General features: G+C 42.7%; 1 protein-coding gene across 7 annotated transcripts; it reads left to right on the top strand.

The window, feature by feature from the left end:
- Window positions 1-26,671, top strand: MED10 (mediator complex subunit 10). Of its 7 annotated transcripts, XR_012653676.1 has the most exons (11): window positions 4-165; window positions 454-537; window positions 1,753-1,855; window positions 3,043-3,359; window positions 3,597-3,756; window positions 4,864-4,933; window positions 19,446-19,721; window positions 21,172-21,230; window positions 23,705-23,803; window positions 24,182-24,322; window positions 25,285-26,671. XR_012653676.1 is itself a non-coding variant. In XM_075052023.1 (4 exons), exons 1-4 carry the CDS (start codon window positions 38-40, stop codon window positions 3,136-3,138), a joined length of 411 nt encoding a protein of 136 aa, XP_074908124.1. In that variant the 5' UTR covers window positions 1-37; the 3' UTR covers window positions 3,139-4,044. The 7 variants fall into 7 exon arrangements, 1 of the variants encoding a protein (XP_074908124.1); XR_012653677.1 differs by lacking the exon at window positions 3,597-3,756; XR_012653673.1 differs by having other exon boundaries at window positions 3,043-3,756; window positions 25,266-26,669.
- The last annotated feature ends 791 nt before the right edge of the window (window positions 26,672-27,462 follow it).

Below are 27,462 nucleotides of genomic sequence, written 5' to 3' on the forward strand. Positions count from 1 at the left end.
GCAGGCGGCCGGAAGCGGGGTGGGGACGACGGCGGTGATGGCGATGGCGGAGAAGTTCGATTCTCTGGAGGAGCACCTGGAGAAGTTCGTGGAGAACATCCGGCAGCTCGGCATTATCGTTAGCGACTTCCAGCCCAGCAGCCAGGCTGGGCTCAACCAGAAATTGTGAGGGCCCCGCCGCTCCGCCACCCCTGTTCGTTACCAGGCCGCGGGGCCTTGTCGCTGCCCCCCCGCCACCACACACCCCTCAGCCCCAGCCTGGTGCCTCAGGGTACCGGAGGCCCGGGCTGGCGGATATGTCACCCTTCCGCCGTGGCGAAACGTGGGAGGAGCGGCAGGGGGTTTCGCCGGCATCGTCCTCGCTGGGTTTCGTGCCACTGGCCCCGCAGCCGGGATGAGGGTTAGCGCAGTACGGCCCTTTTTGGCTAAAACCGATCTGTTTTCTTCCTGCAGGAATTTCATGGTGACGGGCTTGCAGGATATCGACAAGTGCCGGCAGCAGCTTCACGATATCAGCGTGCCCTTGGAAGTTTTTGAGTAAGTAACTTTGTACCTGGAAGGGCAGGTGCTGTACTCGGTTTGGTTTGGGGTAGCATGTCTTTGCCGCGTGGATATCTTCTCTGAGGTCTGCTCATTTCTTAAACAACATTTTCTGAATGCCTCATGAAAATGTGAGCAGGCAGAAGAAGGTTAGAAGTGCCTTCAACCTGTGAGAAGGCAGAAGGGTACAAGAAGTGATAAATTATATACCTGCTTTCAGATGTCTCTCTTTGTTTGTTTTTGCTTTTTTAAAATTATATTGACTTTACATATGTAGCCAGTAATACAGATTCTGCCAAACCTTGTGATTTAGTAAGTAAGCTTTCATTTTGTAAATACACTTTTACACTAGGTTAGAATCAGGATTTAAAGTTGCAGGTGAAAATAAATTAGGCTAGTACTTAGGTGTTTAGTTTCAGTAGCGGCAGTCTTCTTGTTGGCAGAGAATTAGAACGTTAAAAGCAAAATCATGAATGTAGAGGGAGAGCTATACAAAATGGCTTTTACAGTATAGCTGACAAGGTAATTTACTATTGTTTCTCGTAAGTCCAAATGTCACTGGTTTGCTATATTCTAGTGCGTTACTGGCTATACAGGACATTTTTCAGTTGGGCATTCACTTTATCTGTAAATCTGTGATGACAATCTTATATGTTGGATTTTCTTTATTCAGTGATGGAATTTCCTTCTGTCAGGCGCTTATATTGCAAAGCAAAAATATGCTTACAGGTTTGCCGATGCAGGTGTGTCAATTTTTACTCTTTGCTGTGGTATGTACACTTGCTCCTCATCTTTGAATTGCTGGGTGCCATATTTCTATGTGCTTATTGCTTACCATGTACTAAGCAAGCTGCTTTATGGTTAGTGCCCTTTCAGTTGCTTTGAAAAGGACCATCTTTTGTCATTCGTGTACCTACTGTCTGCAAGGAGCTGGGTAGTTATAATTTTTGCTTGCTTTTAATACTTTTTTCAAAGCTCCAGGCTTTCTGGAAACAAAGATTTAAAACAGCATAACAAGACAACTGTTTGCTGGCCACTGCCTAGTCCTCCTTGAGCTGTCTTTTTGAAAATGGCTGAGTTAACCTGTGTTTTTTAAAATGGACACTTCAGATAATAGTAGCACCAAAAGGGCAGTGAGGTAAATAATTCAGTACCTTGGAGAACATCCTAGTAGGAATATGATCATTTAGGCAGTATCTTTTCTATTTTCAGATACATAGATCAAGGCCGCAATCCTCAGCTTTACACTAAAGAGTGTCTGGAGCGAGCTTTGGCTAAAAATGAGCAAGTAAAAGGAAAAATAGACACAATGAAGGTAAGACAGAAATAATGAAAGTACTAATGTAATAACGTATTCGATAAGTTTTTACTTTTCTGTAAATATGAGGGGGGGTTCACTTGTGCAGTTGTTAAATTCCCTTATTAGGTGATCTGTATTAGGAATTGCTCTGCATTGCAGTATCTTAATTGATGCTAATATAGCCTGTTCTGGAAAAGAAGCTGATAATTCATCTCACAGTTGGAGATGCAGATGTCACTATGATTTTTATTTTGGTTAAAGTTGTATGTAGCATTACAGATCTTTGTTTTGTTTTGTTTTCATTTTGAATACTAGTGAGTACTTCACATTTACAGGTCTGTAACTGTGATATGTGTAAATTTAGAAATAAGCAAAACAGAAGGGGTGTTTTTCCAGTCTTGAATGGATCTCAGAGTATTAAAATGTCAAACATGCTATATAAGCATGGGTTAATCTTTATAAAATTACTTTAAATGTATGCAGTGTTTAGGGTTTTCTGAACTTTTGTACTTTCATCTAGTATGAACCTAAGCATTCTGCTATAGTGTTTTTAACTGCTGGAATTACTGCTGAAAAACAGAGTCAGAAAAGGAAGTTTAGTGACATTTGAGAAAAGGCTGGCTGTGTTTCAAAATGTTCTTTGGCTGAACTTAATATTAGTGTGGAGGATGGCAACTTGTGCTGCAGAATGTAGACATATCTCCATATGTTCTAAGCTTCTCTTTCTTTTGATATGCTCTGTCCTTGTAAAAGTTGTTGGAAGAATTATGTATTTCTAAGCCAGGTGTGAGTTCCTTTTTGGAGGTGGAGGGGATTCTGTATCAAATCAAGAGGACACGTCTTTATCAGCTTTGCTTAGTAATGTTAGACAGATACTGATGCACCAGAGTTTACCAGAAAGGTCCAACTACTCTGTATTTCTTAGGTGAAAATGCTAGTTAATTTATGGGAAATTAAAAGCATTTTAGTTTGCCTGGTGCTTTCCTAGCAGATTTCACTTGAGCATTTTCTGTGAATTTTGTAAACGTAACTTTCTGTGTTCGTGTGTGTGGTTTTGAGGAGTTTTTTAGGTACCATTCTCTTAGGTCACTGAAATGTAGAACTGTGTTGTATACAGACATTCCTGTTCATCAGATAACATTGCTTGATGAAATCTAAATAAATTGTGCAGTTGATGTATGTACATTTTTTTCTCTTTCCAGAAATTTAAAAGTCTGTTAATTCAAGAACTGACAAAGGTGTTCCCAGAAGACATGGCTAAGTACAAAGCTATTCGAGGAGAAGATCCTCCTCCTTAAGCTGGCCTTTGATAGCTCTAAAAATGTTAATTCCATAAACTGACACCACTCTATAAAAACACTGATTGGAGAGAGGAGGAACCCAAGCCATCATAACAACTGTACTAAAAATGGCAGTGATGGACTGTAAAGGAGCTTGATGATTGCTGATGGTTCTGGTCTGAAGCTACTGAATCTTTCTGAAGACTTTTACTCAAAGATTGCAGTTGAAACTTCCTATGGTAATCTGTTCTTCTTTCCTGAAAGGTTTTGGAGATATAATTGCCTACAGGTCACCAATACATAGCATTTCCCACAAAGTACATTTCCAGAGAAAAAAATTCTTGTTTTTTGTTTTCTGAAAAGTGTACTCCAGGATTGTGGGCTCATCTGTTTTTAAGAGAAATGTATTTATTATACTTGATTATTTTTCAGTTGTAAACTACTTTTTTTTTCTTTTTTTTTTTTTTTTATTACAGTCCAAACAGTTGCCTGCTTTCATCTTGCCAAATTGTACTGAACAGGAGCCTGTCAAGGGCTGCAGTTCGCATGTGTCATGGTGAATTGCAGCCAAGAAAACCTTCAGATATTTTTGTTATGTTCTATGAGCTGCAGTGCGGATGGCTGAGGATTTAGAAAGTGAGCATATTTGGGGACTAGCTCCTCAACAGTGTTAATATTTTATGTAGTAGTTAATGTAAGCTTTTGTTTAATTCTATTCATTTTCTGCAAGCAGGTTGTTGAATAAAAATTTGAAAAAAAAAATCTAACATTTTTCTGTTGTATGCTACTCTCTGCAGAATGAATTGAAAGCTGTGGAAAAATAGCGTATTCCTCAGTCTCACAGTGATAGAAATAAAATGTATATTGGAACCTGGCTATTAAAAGTTTATATCTGAAGATAATGTCAACTTGGTATTTTGGTTTTGTGGGGAAAACCTCCCTCTTTTAGTACCCAAAGCAGGAGCTTTTGGGGCTCAGGGATTGTCACCTGAAGCATTTCTGATCAGCTGTGAACTCATTTGTGAAATCTGTAATTGTTCATGTGTGAGGTAGTCCCAACATAAAACAGCATGTTGGGTTCACTACCCAGGGGCATAGTGCAGAAGACTAGTTTTACAGTGGAAGCAAGAGGACTTCTTTCAATCTTGGGGATTTGTGAAACTTGAACTATTTGTGCTTACATTTGTCCTTCCAGATGTAACTTGACTTTTTTTGCACTAGCAAACAAATTTATTGTTTTGTTGACTTTTAGTGGCTGAACTTTGTGGTTTTGGGCAGGAGCTCCAAAATAGCACTACATGCATGTGCTCTGTAGCAGACCTACCTCGTCCATTAAAGACCTTAATGGGGATTTGGGTATCTTCACGTTGTTGGTGCCATAGTTCCATGCCTGAAAAACTGTCTGTGCTGTTACGTAGCTGAAGCAAAGCCCATCTATAATGCTAACCAACCCTATGCCTGACCAAGCTTTGGAATAACAAAGGGAAAAAGAAAGACAGAAAGCTAGGCATTCTTCCATATTAGTTGTTTAAGACTTGTTACCTGGCAGTCTAAACTAATCTAGTTGGTGCCTGATATTATCCTGCTTTGCCCTAGCATGCACACATGCACTCTGGCTTTTCCTGGTATTTGCTCCACCGCTAATCACTCTCCCCTTCACAATGTTACTGTACTAACTTGGCAGAAAATGGCAATAAAGGAAAAGCATGCCATGTTTGTGTTTTCCTTTGCTTGGATTGCCAGGTCCCTAGGAGCTGTTGAAGCAAGGCTTGTGACTGGCAAGTGGGATGTATACAGGGCATGAGCAAAGAAGGTAAGAGTATTTTTCAGGTATGTATAATGTGGTGGGCAGCAGAGCTTGAGAGCAATAATGTTGGCAGGAGGCAGGTGAAACTGTTTAAACAGTAATTGAGAGAGAACACTTACGTGACAAGAGGCCAGTAGATAACTGGTCTGGATACTGGAGTATTCTGGCTCCTAGTGCTGATACAAGCTTGTGTGTCAGACTTGGTGGGGCAGCACACTTGAAAACTGGTGCTTCCAGGAAGTCTTATTTTTATTCCAAAATACTTTACTCTGTTTGTGCAAATTCTCTTAGAAATTCACATTAAAAAAAGTTTCATATAGATAAGTTGTCCTTGCTATTTGAATTTTTGTATCTGTAAACTTTTCAGGGTGAGTCTCCTAATTCTTTAGAGCATCCTTGGTAGCTTTAATTTTTGTAACGGTAACTTAGGAAAAAAAATGAATGCACTCTAGAAATCAAATGAAAACAAAACATCTAAGATTCCTCTGTAGAGCGAGCTGGCATTTTGTTTGAAAATAGACTCACTGGGGAAGCACTGGAACAGGTTGAACAGATAGGTGGTAGCATCTCCAACCATCTTTGGAGGTTTTGAAGGCTCGCCTGGACTAGGTCCTGAGCAGCCTGATCTAACGTAGCAGTTGGCTCTGCGTGGAGCAGGAGCTGAGCTAGGTGAACTCCAGAGGCTTTTTCCAATCAATATGATTCTGTGACTGTGATTCAAATAACATGGTTCGTAAGTATAAAAAGGATAAAGGGTAGGGGCTAAAATTGCTGAAAAAGAAATCTGGATTAGGCATTAAAAACCAATCTTATCATAAAGCTTGCAAAGCAATGGTATGTTGAGGAAGCATAGTTTCCATCAGAACATCATTCATGAGACATTGATGTAGTTGTTTGTATCTTAAAGCAGGAGGAGAAACAGGATGACTTCTTGAAGTTCATTCCAGCCCATTTTTGACCATAGGATTTTGCCATTTGGGGAAAAAAAAAAAATCCGTATGGATTAGCATAAAGTATTTCTTGAAGGAAAGCAAGGACAAGAGGCAGTGAACCTGAGCTGTAAGGAAGGAAACTTGATGGACAGAAGGAGTAAGTGCTTCCCTCTGAGACTGGTTTAGCACTGGAACAGGTTCTCAGAGTGGCTGCAGAATTGCTGTCCTGACAGATTTTCCTATGTTGTCTGTACAAAGCTCTGAGCAGTCAGACATAGATTAAAAGTTAGCCCTCTTTGGGGAAGACAACTGAACTAGATAACCTGCAGAGGTCCCTTCCAACCAATTTTTTTCTGTTTTCTATGATTCTATTATCTTACCTTGTCACAATGAAAGGTTTTTGACTACTTGGTTTCATCGGTGATTGGTTTTTTGTTTTGTTTTTTTTTTTTGTTGCAGTATGCTGCAGATGATAGTGGGTATTTAACCAGTGCCAGGGACCTTTGCTTTTATGTAGTGCAAATTGTGATTAGTACCTGTGCCTGTAGGTGAAGCACTGAAGAGGTGTTGCAAGAAGCTTTTTCATTTGCTTTTCAATGCATTGGGTTGTGAGCAAAAAATGGTTTTAAAGATGTTTGGGATCAGAAACAGCTTAAAGTATATGCAAAGTCAAGTTTACTTTGAAACAAAGGCCTCTGGAGGAACTGAACACTTGAGGTAATTCTGTCTGTGTAGTGCATCTTCCTACATTTCTAAGCCTGCTGCATTTAGTGGGCATCTCTGTACCTGTTTACAATTCCTCACGCTAACTAGGATTTCCCTGCTGGTAACTTAAGAGTTATTAATGTTGTTATGTAAGAGAAAGGTTTTCAACGAGGAGAGACTTTATCTTTTTAATTCTTTAGTAAAAAATCAAATACATAGTTTTACATTCTTCTTCCTCCTTTGATTCAACTCCTTTGCTGTGATGCCATTCAAAAACTTTTAGTTTATAATTTTTTGTTTAAACACCATATTCTAAAATGTAGTCATTTTTCAAATTAGTTTTTATACATATGGTTACTTTGAATTTTGGGCCTAGTGTATTAATTTATAACCATAGCAACAGCTGGTACTGTGAAAATACTATCACAGGATTTACATTCTAGATGTTCTGTGGAGATTAGCATCACATATGTCTCCATCAGTTGGCCCTCACGAGCTCTGTGTTGATTGGTTCAGAGGTAATGAGCTTAATATGGTAGGGCTTTTTTGTAATATGTTCTTTCCATGTCTATATTCCATGCTGTACATTCCATAGAAACTAATAATGGATTAATAGAGCTTATAATGTATGGATTTACTCCTACTGCTGATAAGAAGAGAAGGCATGAGAAGGAGAGGGGCACTCTTACAGATTTGCTGGAAAGAGGATTTGTTCCTTGAATATAAAAACAGTGAACAGAATTCAAAATTTAACTTTCTGAATATTAAATATTTTTGTGCTGAAAAATTCCTTTCCCTAACAGAAAGAAATCAAGTTCTGTGTGGTGTTTCAATGCATCACAGCTGCCCTCTTCCTGCTATGCAGCTGAACCATTTCTCCACAACTCTGCTGCTTTCCACCTCTTAAGAGCACCAGCAGAGTTGGGCAAGATGAGGTATTTTTGGCAGAGGATGGTGAAAGAGAAACTCTCTTCGTAGAATCTGTGAATTTTCCATGCTCTGGTGGGCTCAGTGTGGGCAGCCCTTGAAATTAGTTGAATTGTCTAGTAAGCATCCTTTTTGTCTATTCTCGGATACGGCCTTCGCCTCACTCTACAGGAGTGCCAATGTGCTTTTGCATTAGGTCTCCTGTACCTTGTGGAAAAGGCTGTTCGCTATGCTACCATTACAACCCCATCATCCTTCTAGCAACGCTGTACCAAGGACTCGGACTAAATCTATGCATTTGATTTGTTTGTGAAGCATCATTCAGTTTTGGCCATGCTCTCCTGATATTGGCACTGCATTATGGATTTGGTTGTGCCTGCCCCAGGCGAGGCCTCGTGTGTTCTCTCTTCTCGATGCTGTTAATGCTGTTACTGCAACATTATTAAAGTAGTTGATTAAGTTGATTTTTGCAGAATGAACAGGAGTGGCAGAGCATTCTGAAAGATAACAACTCTCACACTTCCAAAACCAAAATCACAGTAGTGTCTAAGGCCTATTTTATTAAAATACAATATGATTTTTATTTTGAAATTTTATTCTATTTATCCCAATTAACAAAGTTTCTTCTATTCTGAATTCCAGTGTTTAATAATTAATTTATAGTATAAAGGGTAATATTTTCCTCAGGCTGTGCATTTCTTTCTCCGTCTTGCTTTTCTCCTCCACCCACCCCATAAGAATTGTTACCCAGTCCTACTTAGTGGGCGTTAATGAAGAATATTTTGCCAAAACAATATAAAGTATTATTTTATTTCCAAGTTTTGTGATGAACAAGTGGAACTTTTTAAAAAATTGTTTTGTCCCTTTTGGCCAGTGCGTATTTTTTAACTGCTTTTAGCCGCAGAAGTGTATCTGCTCCTGGCTTCTCCATGGCTTCTCTGGTGAGACCACACCTGCAGTACTGTGTCCAGCTCTGGGGTCCCCAACCTAAGGACACAGACCTGTTGGACCGAGTCCAGAGGAGGGCCACAAAGATGATCAGAGGGGCTGGAGCACCTCTCTCTTGAAGACAGGCTGAGAGAGTTGAGGTTGTTCAGCCTGGAGAAGAGAAGGCTCTAGGGAGACCTCACAGCAGCTGGCCAGTACTTAAAGGGGGCCTACAGGAAAGCTGGAGAGGGACTTTTTACAAGGGCATGTAGTGATAGGACAAAGGGTAATGGCTTTAAATTGAAAGAGGGTAGATTCAGATTAGATGTAAGGAAGAAGTTCTTTACTGTGAGGGTGGTGAGGCACTGGCACAGGTTGCCCAGAGAGGCTGTGGCTGCCCCATCCCTGGCAGTGTTCAAGGCCAGGTTGGATGGGGCTTGGAGCAACCTGGTCTAGTGGAAGGTGTCCCTGCCCATGGCAGGGGGGTTGGAACTAGATGATCTTTAAGGGCCATTCCAACCCAAACCATTCTGTGATTCTATGGGTTATGAGAACTACCTCCACAAGTTCCTCTTCTGTGAGGGAGGGTGAGCAAGGGAGGTGGAGCAAAATGTAGCTGGGCTCCTGCAAGCACATGGGTGTGTTCTCCACAGTGCATAGATGTGGCCTCTCCAGAATGACAGGTCTGACAGGCTGGCTCTGGGGCAGTCCAGCCCTGGCCAGATCCTCTTTGATGGCCTTGGTCAGCCCTAACCTTTGGCGGTAAATAAGGGCTTGTTTTTCCCATGCAGTTTCTGCAGCTACGTTTATGAACTGAGTTATGTCTATCAGCAGCCAGCTGAACCCCCACCGGGGGCTCTGGCAGCAGCCTTGACCACAGCTGAGCAAAACAGCTCTAAAGTGATAAGTCATCAGGATGCCGGAGCAGGGTTCTGGTCATGGTGGTCCGTAAAAGGAGTGACACAGAGGCTGTTGGTGAGAGCTAGGGTATTCTAACTGCTGAACAGCTAATGCCTGCTGGGTAAGTGCCTGAGTGGGCAGTGAAGATTAGCTGCATCTGGCTGATAAATCACCATAGCCCTTTCCCATCCCCTCTGAACGGTTTGGGGAGCTGGCATCACCCTGGGAGATGTTAAGAAGGCTGAAGGTCTGCAGTCTGCCTCTGCATGCCAGCCATAGCTTCCTTCAGGATTTAGAGCTCAGCCTGGAGCGGTGGGGGAGCCACGGTGGGGCAAGCACTCCACAGCCACAGGGCCCTAAAAATGTGTGAAATGTCTGCTCTGTTAGTGTATAATTTGTTATCATTGTTGTTTGTTAGTTAATAAAATAATTACCCTATGCTGGCCACAGTGAAGATAGATACCCCCCTAACACTGAAGTCCATGCTTGCTGAGGCGAGGAAGGTCCCAGACTTCCTGGGCTCAGAGATGTGATTTATAGACACAGGGACCATATACTTCCTCCGCTTATCTAGGTGGTCATGGTAAACATGGTGACTGGGATAGTTAGTGGAGATAGAGGATTGAGGAATGGTACTTTTTATAGGCGACATCATCATGGGATCCCAGCAGCGTGTGTTTCGTTGGGTGTCTGGCTGTGTGAGAAAGTGTGTTTTTGTGGGGTTTTTTTGTTTGTTTTGTTTTTCTTGGGGGAAATATACATCAGTAATAATAATAATAACAAAACTAAACAGAAAAAACCCACTAAACCATCAAGTTACATGTTCTGCTCAGCTCGTTCTACATTTGAAACACTTCTTATTCTGTTATTTTATGCTTGCTTCACTTACTGTTTCTAGGCTAGCCATGCAAAATACTATTATTACTGCTGCTGCCCCAAAGAGTCTATATTTAGCATAATATAGAAGAGAGGTAACTATTGTAATTTATGCATGTGTTAGGGAAGAAAAGGTAGCCACAATAAGTGTATTTGGAATTTTATTTAAAAAAAAAATCAAAATAACATCAATCAGTCAACAAAGCAGCTAAAATAATTAAAGGGCAATGTAGATTTATCTAAAAGGAAGGTATGAAAGCCTGTGAGCATTCAGAATTTCAAGTGTGTCCTTAAATTTTAGTAAGCTTTTGAAAATAAAAGGTAATGTGTAATTACAGGTAAATGCTTATTTTTTTAAGCCACTATCCTTATTATATATACTATGAAATGAGGAGATATTAGATAATGCTGCTGGGCACACACTTCTTTAAGATAAAGTGTGGTCCTGTACTCCATTTAGGATAAACAAGGACAGTATAAAATTCTTTTGTTCAGGCTTGAAAAGAAACCAATCAATTAGGTGCAAGGGATTTTACTGCAACCTATTAAGGTTCAGTATCCTCTCTGTCCCCTTTTCTACTGAAAGTAGAAGCAGTTGGGTACCCAGCCTTCCCTCATCCTTGAAACCTCTTTTTGCTTGAACCTCCCTATGAAGAATGCCTAACATAAAGCTGTGACGTCTAACAGATAAAGAGATACCTGTTATGGGAGATACGGTGCTACAGCTGATCAGCTGTTTTTGTATATCTAACCCATAGCTCTCACTAGGTTTTTTTCATGCAGATCAAGGTACTTCCATTGTTAGCCAGTTCTCAGAATAAGACAAGCACCAGTGCACCTGAAGCAGTCTGTTACTCTCATAGCATTCAGACGAGAGTTTCTTGATGCAAAAAAATCATTCTAGGCAGAGCATTTTGGTTTTCATTGATTGACCTTTCTAATTCAGTGGGTTGATAAAGTACTGCTAAGTGGTGGTAAGGGTTTGATGATTTCCTAAATATTTTATATTATGATGTTTTTATAAATTACTTTCTTTGATGAATGCCATTCCCAAGCGATTGAAAGTGCTCAGCATATGATTCCAGTAAAGTTATCCCACATACTCTGTAAACTCACCTTTGACTCTCCTGTGATCATAGAAACAGAGAAGATAAACCATGCAATCTATTTCTTTTTGCCCTGAGTGATCTTTGAGATTTTAACTGGATCAGTTAAAAACTACTAACTGAACTTGCATTTTTACTGAAACCTCTCTAAATTAATGTATTTAAAAGGTAAATTATATAAACAAAGACTTAAAAAATGTGTAAGAAGTGTCCCAAATACTGAGTTTAACAGCATGTTAATAAAAGAGAAATATCACTGCCAAGAATATTTCTGGAGTCTCATGTTTCAACACAAAGGCATTTCTTTCTTTACTGTGATTAATAGCTGTAGCATTTCTGGCAGTTGCCAGATGTCCTTCCAGCTCTGCACGGCACAGAGTCAAGGTGACATGAGTATCTGCCCTGCTCTGAGAACACTGTGTTTACTGCATGTACTTCAATTACTTCCCTATGCTTAAGATCCTTCTGTATACTTTCTTAATTAAAATAATGGAGGAGCACACATTACAAGATACTTCTGTAACAGCTCTTGCAATACTGTTAATTCAAATCAGGAATCTGTATTTTCTGTATTGTGACGTATTTCATACTGAGAACTACATTGTATTTAGTCTCAACAAGATGTGATGGAGGCAGTAAAAAGGAAACATCTTTCTGCACAGTATGAAAAGTTTCAAAACAATTCCTTCTCTTCTCCTAAAAGAAAACTCCCTTTATGTGCTAAGAAATAGCACATAATATTCCCATTCCTAAAGATCTGATGGGAATCTAATTTGCTTGCTATTTGTAATTTGGTCATTATATTAAACAAACTTCTCCAAATATTCCTCAAAGGAAGAGGAAGCTACTTATATAATCTGGGAAAAGGCAATTCAAAATTATTGTCATATTGCATTATTGTCGTATTGCATTAGTTACTCCGTGGGAATCTGGGCTATACTTACATCACTTCTGCTGCAAAAATAGCATTTACACTTTATGTTAGTTGTTGACATTCATAAACTTTTATTTGGAATGTTGTTAAGGACCCAAAGTTCCTGTGATTATATAGATGTAATGATATATACCAAGCTACTTCTGTACTGTCATGAAAATCTTCAGTCCTCGTCAGTAAAAAAAAAAAAAAAAGCAGTTCATAATTGTCACCGAAATCACTGGTAGGTGCCATTTTTTGTAGGCAAAATGTTTTACCCATAGGTACCTTAGAAACACACTGCTGAAGTAAGAGATGACAATTTAAATATATAAGAAATTCCATCTTCAAGCTTATTATTTGATTCAAAGTATTATTACCTTTTAAATAATAGACTTATCTATTCTTTTATTACATTTTACCAATACTTTTTTGAGAGATTCTCTTATATGGTCAAAGCCCAAGACCCAAGAAGTTTCAGCAGGCAAAAATGGCTTTGAAAAGATCTCTTATCAAACATGAGACATTACTTGGTCTAAGACTATTTAATATAATTTAACACATTACACAACACTTCACAGAAGACACATAGCTTCATAGATGCACTATTTCCTTGGACAGGCTTTCTGCTTTTATGTAAATTAACTTCTTGGGGTTGCTCAGTGTACGTGTAAGCTCTGTCATCTCTAGAGGTTGATATTCATGGTTGCAGAGCATTAAGATTGCAAGAAAAATCTAATTTGCTGCTCAGCAATGATGCTCTATTTTGATCAAGTGGAGGGGAAAGAACCATTATGATTGCATGTTGGAACTCACTGAGATTATGATGAAAGCAAAAGAAAGGAAGTAATTAGTAAAAACACTTCTCTCATTGGGCTTCAAATTTTACAAATCAATTGGTTACAAAGCTTATCATGGAAATGTTGCTGTTACCTTCGTTACTGAGGAACACAAACAGCCTGAAGAAGCACAATAGACGTGTGAAGAGAGGATTCCCAGGAGGAGAAAACTAGGACTCAGAATAATGCAGCAGTACACAGGTGACTGTGTGCTCCCCTAGCCTCCACTGATTTAGGATGTAGGGACATCCTCATCCTGATGTATATTACCTTTGAGCTTTGTAAGTCTCACTGGATTTTTTTTTTCTCCATGAATTTGGTGGGCTGCACTTTGAACCCCCTTAAACTTTAACATCTATAAAATCTCATGGCGAGGAGTTCCAGAGTTCATATTTGCATTCTGTGAAGAAGTGTCTGCTTCCATTTGTTTCAAATCAGCCATCCACTAATTTAATTCTTAGCTCTTGCACTAGAAGAGATAGGGAACAGGCATGTCCTATCTCTCCTCTTCGCATCCCTTGTGGTTACATAGATTACTGTAATATTCCCTTCCCAATCACCTTTTTTCCAGGCTGAAGGCTACTTTGTTTAGCTGCTCCTCATATGGAAGCTGCTTTGTACTTCAGATCATACTTGCCACTCTTCTCTGAACTGTTTCCAATTTTCATTGCTGTCTTTTTAAAACCAGAGATTCTTTAAGATTCTTTAACAAGGGATCTTGCTGAAGGCCATCAGGGAATCCAAACAGAGTTCATCTATGCATCATTGATGTCCAAAAACTCACATACACCTTTGGAGAACTCCAACAGCCTTCCCTGTATGTATGTAAACCCTTCCCTGTACCAAAAGCTGTCTAAGCTTTTCTCTAATATCTACTTTCCCTAATATATAATCTTGCTTTTGCTGTTCCTGGATGATTGAAAAGTTCTTCTTTATCATTTCAGGATTAACAATATAGTTTGGCAAGTCAGATTCCTGTCCTAGAAAGATTTCTGCACACACTTTATTTATCTGGAACCATGCCATTTAAGGAAAAGACAACGTATGCAGCTTTTAAACAAACATTTGCATAAAGTATATGCCAGTTCAGGGTTCATATATAAAATCCTCCAATATTTTTTCAGAGGATGAAATTACCTTTTGTCAACATCGATAGAATGTTTTAAAATCCTCTTTTATATTTGATGGCAAGGGACAACAAGGAGCATTTTCTTCTTCTTTGCTGCATCAGGTACATGTGCTTTTTAGGAGTAAATTTTAAACTGAGAGATACAAAGACATCCTCCTTTGCCTAGGGATCCTCCAGCATAAAATCACATTGCTTTGTCTAAGTCCTCTTGCCACAGATATAAAATTAGGCTTGCCTTGAAAACAGCTTAATAGACCAAGTTTTAATATTATATCATGTTAACTCACCCCTGTAAACCACCTGGGAACTAGATCAAATGCATTTTGAAAAGGACAGAAAAAGGAATGTGTATTTCACAGCTTTGGCATTGCCTTTTCTTATCTACACTTATCTATACTGCACTCTGGGGCTGTTCAAGTAAACACAGACACGTTTAAATGAATATGTAAATTTGCACCATATCATACTGTACATACCATACTGTACTGAAATTTTCTAATGTAAGAACCTGGGAGCCTTTTTTTGAACTATAATTCTATATTTTATAATAATTTATATTTTTATAGGTGAATATATATACTTTGTGCAGTAGTATTGCACATTGATCCAAAAGCTCTGGTCATATTGTAGCTCCATTAGCTGTTAACAGCTGCTTTCTTTACTCAGTGCTTTAGTAATTTCATACAGATTAAAGCTGCAGCACAAGAGAGCTACTAAAAATTGAAGTGAATTATAACAATTTTGCTAGTCTGTCTTCTGCAAGTGGTCTGGTACACTGAACAGCTAGAAAACTGCAGAACAGCTTCCATACAATTTTGTCCAGTTATCAGTAGAATAAGAGGGGGTTGAAGACAGTCCTAATAATCAAATACATGGTTAATTGGATATGTAATTCCCTTCACAGAAGGCATCCTCAAGACTTATCAATAATTATAAATTACTGGAGCTGATTTATCTTCTGGGCATAGCAAAAGAAAAAAGTATTGCACAGGCAGCACTATTTGGGGAGAGGTGATATTAATTTCGAGGACAGGCAAAAAGGTTACTGATCCATTTTTATAGTAGTTGTCTTTGCAGCAGTTCTGAGGCAGCATCAGAAAGGGTAGGATGAAAGATTTAGATTTGCCTGAAGAACTGACAATATTTTCCCATTCTTCCATTGGTCTGAACTGACTCCGTATGGTAGAATAAAAATATTGTTTAATTTTGCAGCTTTTGCAACAACTGTAGAGCCCAGGGACCTGAGTGCATGCATTGGTTTATTGCCTGTTTCTTGTTTAGGCACACTGACCAGCAAATTGCTTGCTAATTTCAAAGGGCCAGTGTGTCTTAATGGAAGATGCTGCCCCATCACTGCAGAAAGAATATGCAAATTGATTGGATTTTTTTTATACAGTTGTAGCTCTTTTACAAGACCACCATTTAGTACTATTGAAAACAAGATAAAAAAATTACAAAACCAGAGTGACTACAAACATTAAACCAAAAGAATTAGAAAGAAGATAAAGAAGCTTTAAAAAAAAAGCTTACATATAAGGCCAGAAGATACTAGATCATCTTACCAGCCTTACTAGATTCCTGCAAAATTCTTAGTGTTGGAGACCATAAAGTTTCACTCAGGCATTCTTAGACTAAGTTATAAAACTTGAGCTAGGTTAAAACATTTCACTAGAAATCAGGCAAAGGCCAAAAGTAGCTGTTAGACACAGTGGTTCTGATGTAACTTGAAAACGAAACCTTACAACCCCCAAATTTATAAGCAAGCTATATCAGTTATGTACCTGATCTCAGCTACCAAAGCAATGATTCACCGTATCCAGTGTTTTCTCTCTGCAAGCGACTGATCCACGTTGCTAAAGGAAGGCAGGAACAAAGGCAAAACTGTAAGAGAATAAGCATATTATTGTTAATGGCATGCTGGGAATAGCCTGTGAGGGACAGAAGTCCATCCCGATGTCCCTGTCAACATCCCGGATAAACACGTTAGCTGCAAAATATTCTACTTGCAGATATGCACATGTAAAGCCCAGGTACTGTGAGCAGGCATGTCAGGCTGCGCATTCACCGAGGGGCCCTGTAGTATTCTCACAGTCTTGTCTGCAGGTGCGTGTTCCCACAGCATCCTACCCTCTATCAGGAAGAGGCCCTGGTGCAGTCTGAGTCTGCCATGTATACACCCAGTACAGTAAAATTCTCCTTGGTGCTCATTTATGTGAAGCAGCATTTCAAAACTGAAATGCTTACTTCAGAGATAAACCACCAACCTACTGTCATCAAGAAAACAACAGGAGTGAGGGTAGAGCATCTCCAAAGAGCAGTGCAAATACTAATTTTCACAATATTCCTGTGGCAAGTGCGTTTCAAATTGCAGAATTATAAAGTGAATCATTGTCGTGGTTTAACTCCAGCCAGCAACTAAGCTCCACGCAGCCGCTCACTCACTTCCCCCCCGCCCACCCAGTGGGATGGGGGAGAGAATTGGAGGGGGGGGGGAATAATTCGTTGGTTGAAATAAGAACAGTTTAATAGGACAGGAAGGAAGAAGATAATAATGATAATAATAATGTAATAAAATTACAATACTAGTAATAAAAGAATTGGAATATACAAAACAAGTGCTGCACAATACAATTGCTCACCACTCACCGACTGATGCCCAGTTAGTTCCTGAGCAGTGATCCCTCCCAGGCCAACTCCCCCCAGTTTATATACTGGGCATGATGTCACACAGTATGGAATATCCCTCTGGCCAGTTTGGGCCAGCGTTTCTGGCTGTGTCCCCTCTCAACTCCTTCTGCCCCTCCAGCCTTCTTGCTGGCTAGGCATGAGAAGCCGAAAAATCCTTGACTTAGTCAAACGCTACTTGGAAACAACTGAAAACAGCAGTGTGTTATCAACATTCTTCTCATACTAAATCCAAACCATAGCGCTATAGCAGCTTCCAGGAAGAAAATTAACTCTATCCCAGCCAAAGCCAGGACAATTAGAAACATAAACATAGGCCACAGGTGGAGGAAATGTAGGAACCAGGCTCCAGCTGCCTCCATACCTGTTCCTCAGGTAGACTAGAAATGCTTTACATATACGGCACAGATAATCAAAAAACATCCCAGCCTTAAACTGAAAGAGCGCTGAGCTGATCACAAAATATTTTGAAGCGGCATTAGCTTGCAGAGCTGCTCAAATCCATTTCATTCAGGCTGTGTTAAAATTAATTTTAATGCATTTTAGCAAGTGTGTCAAAAGAATTCTGAGGGTAGAAGTCCACTGATACAAATTGCTCACCAGACCCAGAGGGAACGGTTTTACAGTTCGGCTCATAAAAACAACTTTTCTCTATTTAGCAAGATGACCCAGCAACAATTTTTCTAGAGCCATTGCAATTGCATACCATGAAAATTACAGGTTATGTTCAAGAAAGGGTAAATACCAGAAGAACCTTTGGGCATTTGCTCCACTTTCTGCTGAGCAGCTTTGGTCGCAGCTTTCTGAGCATTGTATCTCATTTACAAGGTGACCCAGAACACAAAACCTTTTAATTAGCCTGAAAATCCAACCTGCTTTATATACATGCCTGTCAGCCCCCTTGCCTTCTGCTGCCCTTCGTTGCTATGACAGCACTCTCCCAACAAAGAAGGGTATCTTGCAGAAGGAGAAAAGCATAGCCAAGATACTCAGAGCTTTTGCATGCAGTCAAATAAATATTCATGATGCAACTGTGTGCTTAAGAGCTGCTCTTTGAGTAAGTTCTAGGGCTGTTGTTCACCCTCAAATAACACTCAGAAGAAACTTTTCCTTATTAAAAAAAATAAACAAATCCCCAGGTAGACTGCAAATGTTAAATTGCCTTCCTTCCCCAAATAGCAGTTGAGAAGTGCCAAGTGAGGACATTGCTGTACAAAGAAAAATAAACCAGGTGCTTGACAAGGGTAAATCGATCTGTTGAGATCTGTAAAACCTCTCCACTTTTTACTAGTTGACAATTTTCATTTGGCCCATTGTATTGATGGTACAATCAAAAGCAGAATCATTTTAACTGATGAGAAGTTATGTAACGGTCTGAGTATTACTATTAAGTACCTGGTACAGATTTATTATATGATACAGATCACAAAAAGACTTAAATAGATATTTACATCTGCAAGTATCTTAAACTGTTGATCCTCTTTTAAATAATTTCCCCTCTTATCCTGTGTGGCTTTCTCTATGGCATCTTTCTTCATGTCACTGAATTATTTTGTTTATCTTGAGGGGGTAGAACAACCTTCAAAATGTCCGAACACACTTTGTCAACTATCCCAGCACTACAAACTGGGAATTGTAAATTATTTTAATATGTCATCATTTAAAAAAAAAAGTAATCTGGGATGGTTTCAACAGCATTTTTTGAAATAGTTAACATCTATGCTGACCATCATTTTAGCTCATAAATCTCACAAGCATCAAACAAGATGCTGTGCCTTTAGCAGAACACTGATTACTGTAATATGTCTTTCTGTCATATACTGACAGAGATGCAGATACAAAAAAAAGGAGACCTGGAGTGGTAGGGATCAGCTTCAGGTTTGGTGACATTAAAACATCTCAGGGAAAGGGGAAAAACTGAGGAAGAAGGCTGCTTCTCATCTGGGTATCCAAATTTGGATTAAGGATTTTGTATTTCTTAACCATTGTATGAAAATGTTAGTGGCAGGCTACTGTCAAGTCAAAGCGTGAGAAGTACTATATCACTACAAAGTAAATTTTGGTTTCCTCTTAAGTTAATACAGAGTAGACTGTAATTCATTCTTTAAATGACAAAATTTACTTAATCTTGAAATGAATAACTATTACATAGTTGCTTAGCAACTCAGACAATACTAACATCCTTGGCCAGGTGGTATCGAGTTCCTTTTCTGAATTTCTGACAGTATCTTTCCATTCATTTAAAGCTCTGTAATAGCTTCCTAGCCTCTTATGCTTTAAATCCAAGACCGTCCCCTTCTCTTTCTCTGCACAAGAGATAGCCTTGATTTAGGGGAAGTGATTCCGTAGAATTGAAAGCTGTAATATATTTGACAGATCTGTATGTTGCTATAGTCTCTTAGAACCCTTTATGGGGAAATGCAGCTGAATTGTGTTTTCATTAAGTAATTTGGTTAATTTTCATTGACTTTTTCCCCTGGTCTTTGTCCTGAACCAGACCCATTGCTGATGTGAATGGGATAGGGAAAGAGGAGTTCATATGGTACAAGAGTAAACTTCCCTTCCATGCTGTGTTCCAGGAAGACATGAAGGCACTTGGAGTGAGCCTGGTAAAGGGCCACCACCATGGTCATGTGGCTGGGGCTGGCCAGAGGGACGGATCTGGCTTATCTGAGAGAAGAGAAGGCTAAGAAGGAATCTAACTGCTGTCTCAGAGTAACTAAAACTGGGTTATAGAGAACATTGCACCAGACTCTGGTCAGATCTGCACAGTGAAATGACAAGAGGAAACTTTTCCAGCAACAAGGTGCAACAAGAGAAACGCCAGTGACGTGTAAGGAAGCAATTCTGCCATGGTGAGAGCAGTTAACCACTGAAATAGGTTGCCCAAAGTGAATGAACTTCCTTCCTTGGCAATTCTCAAGACTCACCTGGATGACCTTGTCCCTCTCTGTACATATATTCCCCGCTGTCCTGGTCCCCGTCCCTCTCTTTGCCTCTCTCTCCCTGTCCCTGTTCGTTCTTTCTTTCCCTCTCTGTTCCCTTGTTCTGTTCTTCGCTTCCCAGCCCTCTGTCCTGCTCCGCATCGCTGGATTGAACATGGCCGGGGGCGGGGCCGGGGGCGGCCGGGGGCGGGGCCAGGGCGCCTGGGCGGGCCCAGCAGAGTGGCAGCGGCTGCCTCAAAGTCCGCTCCGCTCCGCTCCGCTGCGCTCCGGGCCGTGAGGGAGCGGGAGCCGCCTCGGGGCGGGGGAGGCGCGGCGGGTCGCGGAGGTGGGATTCCCCGGCCGGAGCCTCCGCGGGCGGGGCCGGGCTGGGCTCTGCTCTCCCGGGGCCGGCGGGGGCGGAAGCTGCCCCGGGGTCATTGCGGGGGAAGGGGTTCGGGCCCGGGCCCGGGCCCGTGTCCGTGTCTGGCTGGGGGGGGGAGCAGGGGCGGGGGCGGCTCCATCCCGTCCCCGGCTGCTCCTCGCTGGGGCCGGGCGGCCCCTGCCGCTCCCGGCGCGGGTCGGGCAGCGGCGGCCCGGGGGGAGCTCCTGCGGCGGCGGGCGGGTCCTGGTGCCCACAGGGGCAGGGAAGGGCCCCGGCTGCTGCCGGCGGGGTGTCCTGGAGCGGGGCCGGGCTGGGGGTGGCTCAGCCCGGCTCCCCGCGGGGATACTTCGGTTGGGGTGTTTGGGGTATGCGTCCGGTGCTGGCGGTGCTGGCGGGGAAATAAAGCCTGACACAGCAATAATGAAGTGACGCCCTGCGTGTGCTGGGGCTGCCCCGTGGAGGCGTGGGGCCGGGCCCTCCGCAGTTCCCGAACACTCCCCGAAACTGTGTGTGGGGCCCCGGGGGTGCAGGGCTGTGGGGTGGCTACGCTCCCCCCAGCATCGCCCATGGGGACTGCAAAGGGGGTCAGCTGGTTTGGGAGCCAGAAATGGAGACCCGGGTTTTCTGTTCCTGGGGCTTGAAGACAGGCTTGCGTGGCTGATTCGGGGGCTCGGAAACAGACCGAGCTGCGCGGCTTTGGGCCCAGAAACAGAGGTCCGGCCCTGCGTGTTTGGGCCTTGAGAACAGGCTCAGCAGCCGGGTTTTTTGGCTCCCAAATGGGCCCCGAGTCAGCTGGTGTGGGGGCCAAAAGCGGGAGCCGGCGTGGCTGGTTTTGCAGGCGGGTGGGAGGGTGTTGGGGGCTCTGGGGGAAAGCAGGGGATGGGCAGAGTGCGCAGAGCTCCTGGGGTGCAGAGCCCTTCCAGCAGAATCCTCCCCTGTCTTTTCACCGTTGGCTGGGTGTGACAAGCAGGTTCATTTCTTTGTCTCCTCTTCTCCCAGTATCACCTTCCGCGTCACACGAAGAAAATCCTGCCTGGTTAATTCCGCTTGCTGCTCAGGTAATCGCACGTATCGGGCTGGGGGAGCGGAGAGGAACACTTGCGAGTTTGAGGGCACTACAGATGCTCCACGTTAAACCCACAGAAAAGGCAAATCTGCTGCTAGTGCAGAAAAGCTGATGGAAAAATTGCTGTTAACAGGTCGTGCCCTGTTCCTGAACTGGTCCCTTGATATGTTTTTGTTTCAGGTGAAAGAACGAAATTTCCTGTCTGGTAAATTCAGAGCTGCTTGTTAGCTTCTTTAGGGGGTCGAGTGTTTCTCCTCTCTCTGTTCATACTGATTTTATGGGCAAGTTGGAAATAGCCTTTTACTTTTTTATGTATAACTGAATTTTTAGGAATATGTGGTGTCCCTGTAGTTCATTTTTGAGCACCTAGATGCCAGCAGAAATGTAATGAGTGAAACATGATGGAAACTGGTACTTAAATTTGATTTTTATTTGGCTTTTTTTTTTCCTTCCCCATTAAGACTGTTGATGGCATTTTGTCCCATGGCACAATCCCCATTCCGTTCAGCGGAGTCTTCAGTCTAGGACTTTTAAGTGAAAAAGTTTGTCCTTCCAAAAAAGGACTAGTCATTCATAGGACCGAGGCATAGACTTGGAGAGTCGCTTAAGTATGTGATCGGAATTAAAGCCAACTTTCGCTTAATGTTGCTGCTGTTGGTCTTTGCTTTCATTGATTTCTCCGCCACTCCCTCGTGGTTGGGAGCTCTGAATCGTAATGTTTTTCAGTCTCTAACACATTTCCCCACCCCCCAAAAAGGAGGGGCAGTGTCTAGAAGTTAATTAGTTTCCTCACAAATGCATGAGTAAATAAAATTTGAGTTGTGATGATTAAAACCATAAAATTGACACCAGTCTTGCAGATCTGGACTATTTTGGAACAGGCATTCATCACACGCAAAAGATCGCCTGTGCTTCATGCTCTGACAAGACAAAATGCTGAGGCAGGGATGAGCTCTGAAAGAAAAGAAAAAAAAAAGATACAGAGTCACGGTTTTGTTTTGTTGTTTGTTTTTAAAGAGTGCAGTATTGACTGGTGCCAGCCTGCAGAGCTCTTCTGCTGCCTGACCTCTCCTTCTCTTTCATGGCTGCAATTGTCGTTTGGATAATTGTAGAAGAGCAAGTAAGTTACTTGCCTCTGTGAATGTGCTGGTAATACCAGGAAGGCAAATGCTTGAACCAGTAGTGAATAACTTGGCTACAGGTAGAATTTCTGAAGGAAGAACAGCAGCAGCAACAGGAAGCAAATAGCAAGTGACCAAAAACTTGTGTGTGTCAAACGCATCGAAGCTTTATTGCCGAATGTTGTTTGGCAATGTGTTCCAAATGGCTTTTGTTGGTAAATGTAAATTTTCAGGAAGTTCGGGGTTGCGTGTGGCAAACCGTGTCCCTCTGCGTACGCGTCCTGCTACGTAAATAGCATGGGTCAATGGCAAGTCCGGTGGCAGGGCTGCTGTTCCCTACTCTCGACGTTGCCGTAGTAGTGTTGTGGTATTTAGACCTTCACGGACGGGCTGAGAAATGGAAGGAGAATGCCTGTTTTCTGTAAGGGCTCAGAATGTTGACCCTTTTCTCTGCCTGCCGCTCCCCTGTGCGTGAGATGAAGCTGTTTTATTTTTCTCCCTTGTTCCTGGTCTAAATATTTCTGGAGCTGTTGCTGCTGTGGGTTTGCAACTGGTGTTACTGCGTTTTTGTAGTGTTCTAGCGATGGGTCGTTTCTACTGTGGCAAAGCGTCAAGATACGGTTTTCGGTTTAAAACGTCAGAAACTACGTTCACCGAAGCCGGTAACTCGCGGCGTAGGGGAAACCGATCTGGCGCGTGCAGCTGTGCTCACAGGGATGCTCCGTGGCTCCTCATCAAAATGGCAGGCTGTGTGCGTGGATGTCCGTAGGGTTGCTCTCTGGGTCCGAGAGCGTTAACGTATTTTTGCTGTTGGAAGATGGAATGGAGCATGTGCCTGTTAAATCTCAGGGCGGTCAAAAGCTAGGAGGGACCCTGAGCGGGTTTGGTGGCACAACTGTGGTTTTAAAAGATCTTGCCCATTTGGAGCAATGGCCTGGAAAAAATCATCCCTTTTTTGCAATGGGGCAGTTCACAAGGACAGATGTGTTGCTGTGCTCTTTAGCAAAAATACTCACCTTGGGACGTGTAGGGTGATGAAGCCTCGGCTATACTAAGGCTTGAGAAAATGTATGTAGGTCTCTATGTCTGTCACCTGCGTGTATCTAGGAAAGTGAGTTCTAGTGAAAGTAAAGTTGCCAATGAGTCAAAAAAGAAAGAAAAAAAAAAGGCACAGTTGTGTGAAAAATGCAAAAGCTCTAGTGGCCTGTGTCAACAACTGTACTGAAGATGACGCAAAAATAGTTTTTCCTCCGCTCAGTTGTACTGTCTTCACAAACCTTCACAAAAAAAAGGCAGCTTTGGATTCCTCCCCAGCTTTGTGCTAATGTTTTCTTTCTTCTCTCAGCTGGATGTCAGCTGGCACCGTTTCACCGTGGTTGCCCTTTCTTCTGCCGTGACGGTACGAGACAGATGGAAAGATTCCGTAGTGGCCTGCAAGTACAAGGTACGCCTACGATGTGTGTCTGCATTTTTGCAAAGGTACTTGCGGTATGGACTTTAACGTTGAGAGTGTGCCAACTCTCCTTCTACTTTTTTTTTTACATGAAATATTTTAACAGAAATACTAAAAATAAGTTCTGTTCTGGAGCATGTTACACCTATACAAAGTTTACTTCCCTCAGTTTATTTTCTCTTCCTGAAAGCATAATCTTCTGTTTCTGTGTGCTTGCTAGTAAATGATACTTTGAAAATAATTTTGTACTAAAAGAGGGAAGAAACTGTTCGTAAGAGTTCAGCTGTTCAGAAGAAACAGACTTTGTTTTCATGATAAAAGCTTTATGCTTTTACAGTCAATGATTTTTTTTTTTTAAATATCTTATAGTAGTACTCAAAAACGTTACGGAGATAATTAGCATCTGTACTAAAAGCAGTCAAGGTCGAAGAAGAGACGTGGACGAAACAGGACAAATGGGCGTCGCATCTGTGTGTTTTCCAGGCTTTCCCAGGAAGCATTAGGAGCCTTGTAAGTAATGACAGTGAGTCCTGAGGTGGTTTTGATGAGTTACTGCTTCAGTAATGTATTTTCTCCTTTAACCTACAGTGTGTAATTTTGACTTCAGTTGGAAAGAGATTTTCCAAAATGGAAGTCTTTCTCTCTCAAAGAAATTTTGTTTTATGAACTTCCCGTCAGAGTGGATCTTCAGAGGTGATCGACTTGACAGTAGAAGTCATCAGTAACGAGACTTTCCACTCTCTTTTAAAAAAAAGGAGAAAAAAAAAAAAAGTCAATTTCCTTCCAAAGACCCAAGCACAGCCCATCTTCCTAAAGTTGATGGCATCACTGGTCTTTGGTTTTTCAGTTGTAACAGTTGAGATAACATGAAAACGTGTTGCTCTGCATGCTTCAGTACTGGCAAAAGCATTAGGGAATCTGCCAGTCCTTTTTGGTAGTCTGAGGTATTGCAGCGCTGGGGATTTTACAAATTGACTTGCATTGTTTAAACTGCAACTGCCAAATAGCTGTAGTATATGATTTATTAGGTGTATGTAAGCAGTTTAGGTATTTTTCTAAATGTTTAAAAAGGGAGGCAACTGAATGTTATGGGGTTTTTTTCCTGATGTTTTGACGGAGTGCTCTGAAGTACTTTCTTTCTGTCTGGCTTTCAATGGTGCGTTTCCCTGGCAGTTCAGTAGCACCTCTCTTGAGCAGCTCAGCTAGCCAGGTGTCCCTCCGCGTTCTGTAACACGCACAAAAACCCCTAGTCCCGTTATAACGGTGTACTTTGGAGAGAGATAATTTAATGGTATGAATTCAGAGCTGTGCAAGTTAAGGTAATGGAAAAGGAAAATCAAATACTTTTACAGTATATGTATTTTTATTGGACGTATATAAACATGGGCACACCTTTTTAGTGTAAAGTGAATGATTGAGATTTATTCTTTATTTTTCCTTTTGGTCTTTGGAGTTTTCCACTTCACTTTCAGCTTTATTCACCAAACAAGCAAGATGCAAAGGAGCAGCAGCAGCGCAAGGGCTGTAGCTGTTATGGTGGATCCGCAAGTGTAGATTCTGATTGCGTACGACCTCATCCCGCAGCCTCCCAGGGTTATCTCCCTGCAGCAGTGCTGTAAGGAAGGGAGGAGACATTTTCCAACATCGGCGAGAGTGTTTACTTGTATGCTAAGAAGGTGTTCAAAATGGTATCGATTAGCCTAAATGCTGATTTTAAGTGTTCAAATCACTCTTAACTTTTAAAGGAGGTGGTGTATTTCGAGCTGACCTGTTTACCTGGAATCCTCCTTTAGCTCAGCGACTCTTCTTGTGCACCCCCAGCCTCTGCTGGCAGGGCGGTACGAGAAGCTGGAAGGTCCCTGACTTAGTCTAAACACTGCTTAGCAACAACTACAGCATCGGGGCGTTGTCAACGTTATTCTCACCCTAAATCCAAAATGGCCCTGTACCAGCTACTCAGAAGAAAATGAACTTTATTCCAGCCGAAACCAGGACAACCCCAAACCCCCTGATTCTGGGTCTGCAACGGAAAAAAACAAACGACTTTGGGACTCCTGGGAAAGCCAAATCCGCCTGGATTTGTGCAGCTGGAAAGCAAAAAACCCACCCCATTTTCATGCACAAACCCACAACCGAAAGATCACCCCTTTTTATGTTGTGGAAAAGCACTGAAACACACCCCAAACTGAGTATTTTGAAAAAGCAAGAAACTCCCCAGTTTGGGGAAGATTGGGGGTGAAGCACAAGCAGTTTGAGGGGCGTTGCTGGGGGTCCTCCCAGTGTGGATGATCTGGTGTGGATGCTCTGTTGCGGGTTATCCCAGGCGAGTTACCTGCTGTGGATCATCCTGGGTGGACTCCCTGGGATAGGTCATCCCCACCCGTGTCCCCCCATGCACCTTTGTACCCTCACCTACCCTCTCCCCGGCGTGTGTTTCTCCCCCATATATGCCCCTCGCTGCTCCAGCCCGCCCCCTTCACCCATTCGAGTTTTTAACCCACGCGAGTTGTTTCCCCCCGCATGCCCTGCTCTTCTGTCTCCTGTCCCGTCCCCCCCCGCTTCCTTTCCCTCCTCCATATTCCACACACCCCCCCCCCGATCCCCCATCATCTGTCAGGCTCCAGACCCCTGGTATGCTGCCTGCACCCTGTTTTCTGTCATTTTTTCTTCTTTTCCTTACAAGTTGTTGTTGTTTCTTTTTAATGATTAAACTGTTTTCGTTTCAAGCCATGAGTTTTCTCACTTTCGCCCTTCCGATTGTCTCCCTGTCCCACTGGGGGCGGGGGAGCGAGTGAGCGGTCGCGTGGGGCTTTGTTGCTGGCTGGCGTTAAACCACGACACGAGGTGAGTTGCAAGCCCTGCCTGGCTAATGCTGGAGGCTCTCTATGTTCGTCCTGCCATCTTGACGGGCCGTCCTTGTTCTTCATTGCCGCTTTATAGCGAGCGCCTCTCGCTCTGTAAGCGGCAGTACTGGGGCCGCGCAGGTACTGCCTGTTGCAGGCAGCAAAGGACAATTGTGTCGCTTGCTGGCGGGAGCGGCAAGGAGTGCGGAGCCACGCTCCTGTAGGGAGCAAAGATGGAACCTCGAGGGCTCTATGGCCATCTGCTGAGGACTACTACTATCCTGACAGGCCTCTTTGCTATCCCTGCTTCACGGCTGATTCCTTTGCACGCCGGAGGGCGGGGCGGTAAGTAACACCGTGCAGCGTCTCTTCGATAAGAGACGAGCCCCGCACAAGAAGCCTTGCGTGCGCGCAGGATTGGGAGAGCAGAGTTCTGACGGCACGGAGGTGAGGAAAGGTACGCCCACCCCAACTGAGCCCCAGGGTCGCCAGGGTATCGCTCGCTTGCAGGTGGGCCGCTGGTATCTGGTGCGCTGGGACGCGGCGTTTCCTGCTGAACAGAGCTGCCCCTCTGGCACAGAGCAGCTTTGGGTCTCTTGTGGCCTGCCTTCAGGCTGTCAGCTGCACCAGGCGTTATTTTTTGTTTTTAAAATCTGTCGCCAGCATCTGTTGACTGGCTGCTGTCACTCCCGCAACCCTGATGCCACATGCAGAGGGATACAGCAGTCCCTGGGGCCTTGGTCCAGGGGACCACCCCCCCTCCCCCCTGCCGTTTGCAGGCTCACTGTGCTGCTTCTCCTCTCTAGA

Source organism: Buteo buteo, chromosome 20, assembly GCF_964188355.1.
Source record: "Buteo buteo chromosome 20, bButBut1.hap1.1, whole genome shotgun sequence".
NCBI lineage: Eukaryota > Metazoa > Chordata > Aves > Accipitriformes > Accipitridae > Buteo > Buteo buteo.

Excerpts from the sequence above, each read along its gene's own strand:
- MED10 (XM_075052023.1), top strand. The coding sequence starts at position 38 with ATGGCGATGGCGGAGAAGTTCGATTCTCTGGAGGAGCACCTGGAGAAG. Across the intron at positions 538-1,752 it reads GTGCCCTTGGAAGTTTTTGA|ATACATAGATCAAGGCCGCA; the intron begins GTAAGTAACTTT and ends TTCTATTTTCAG. Across the intron at positions 1,856-3,042 it reads GAAAAATAGACACAATGAAG|AAATTTAAAAGTCTGTTAAT; the intron begins GTAAGACAGAAA and ends TTCTCTTTCCAG.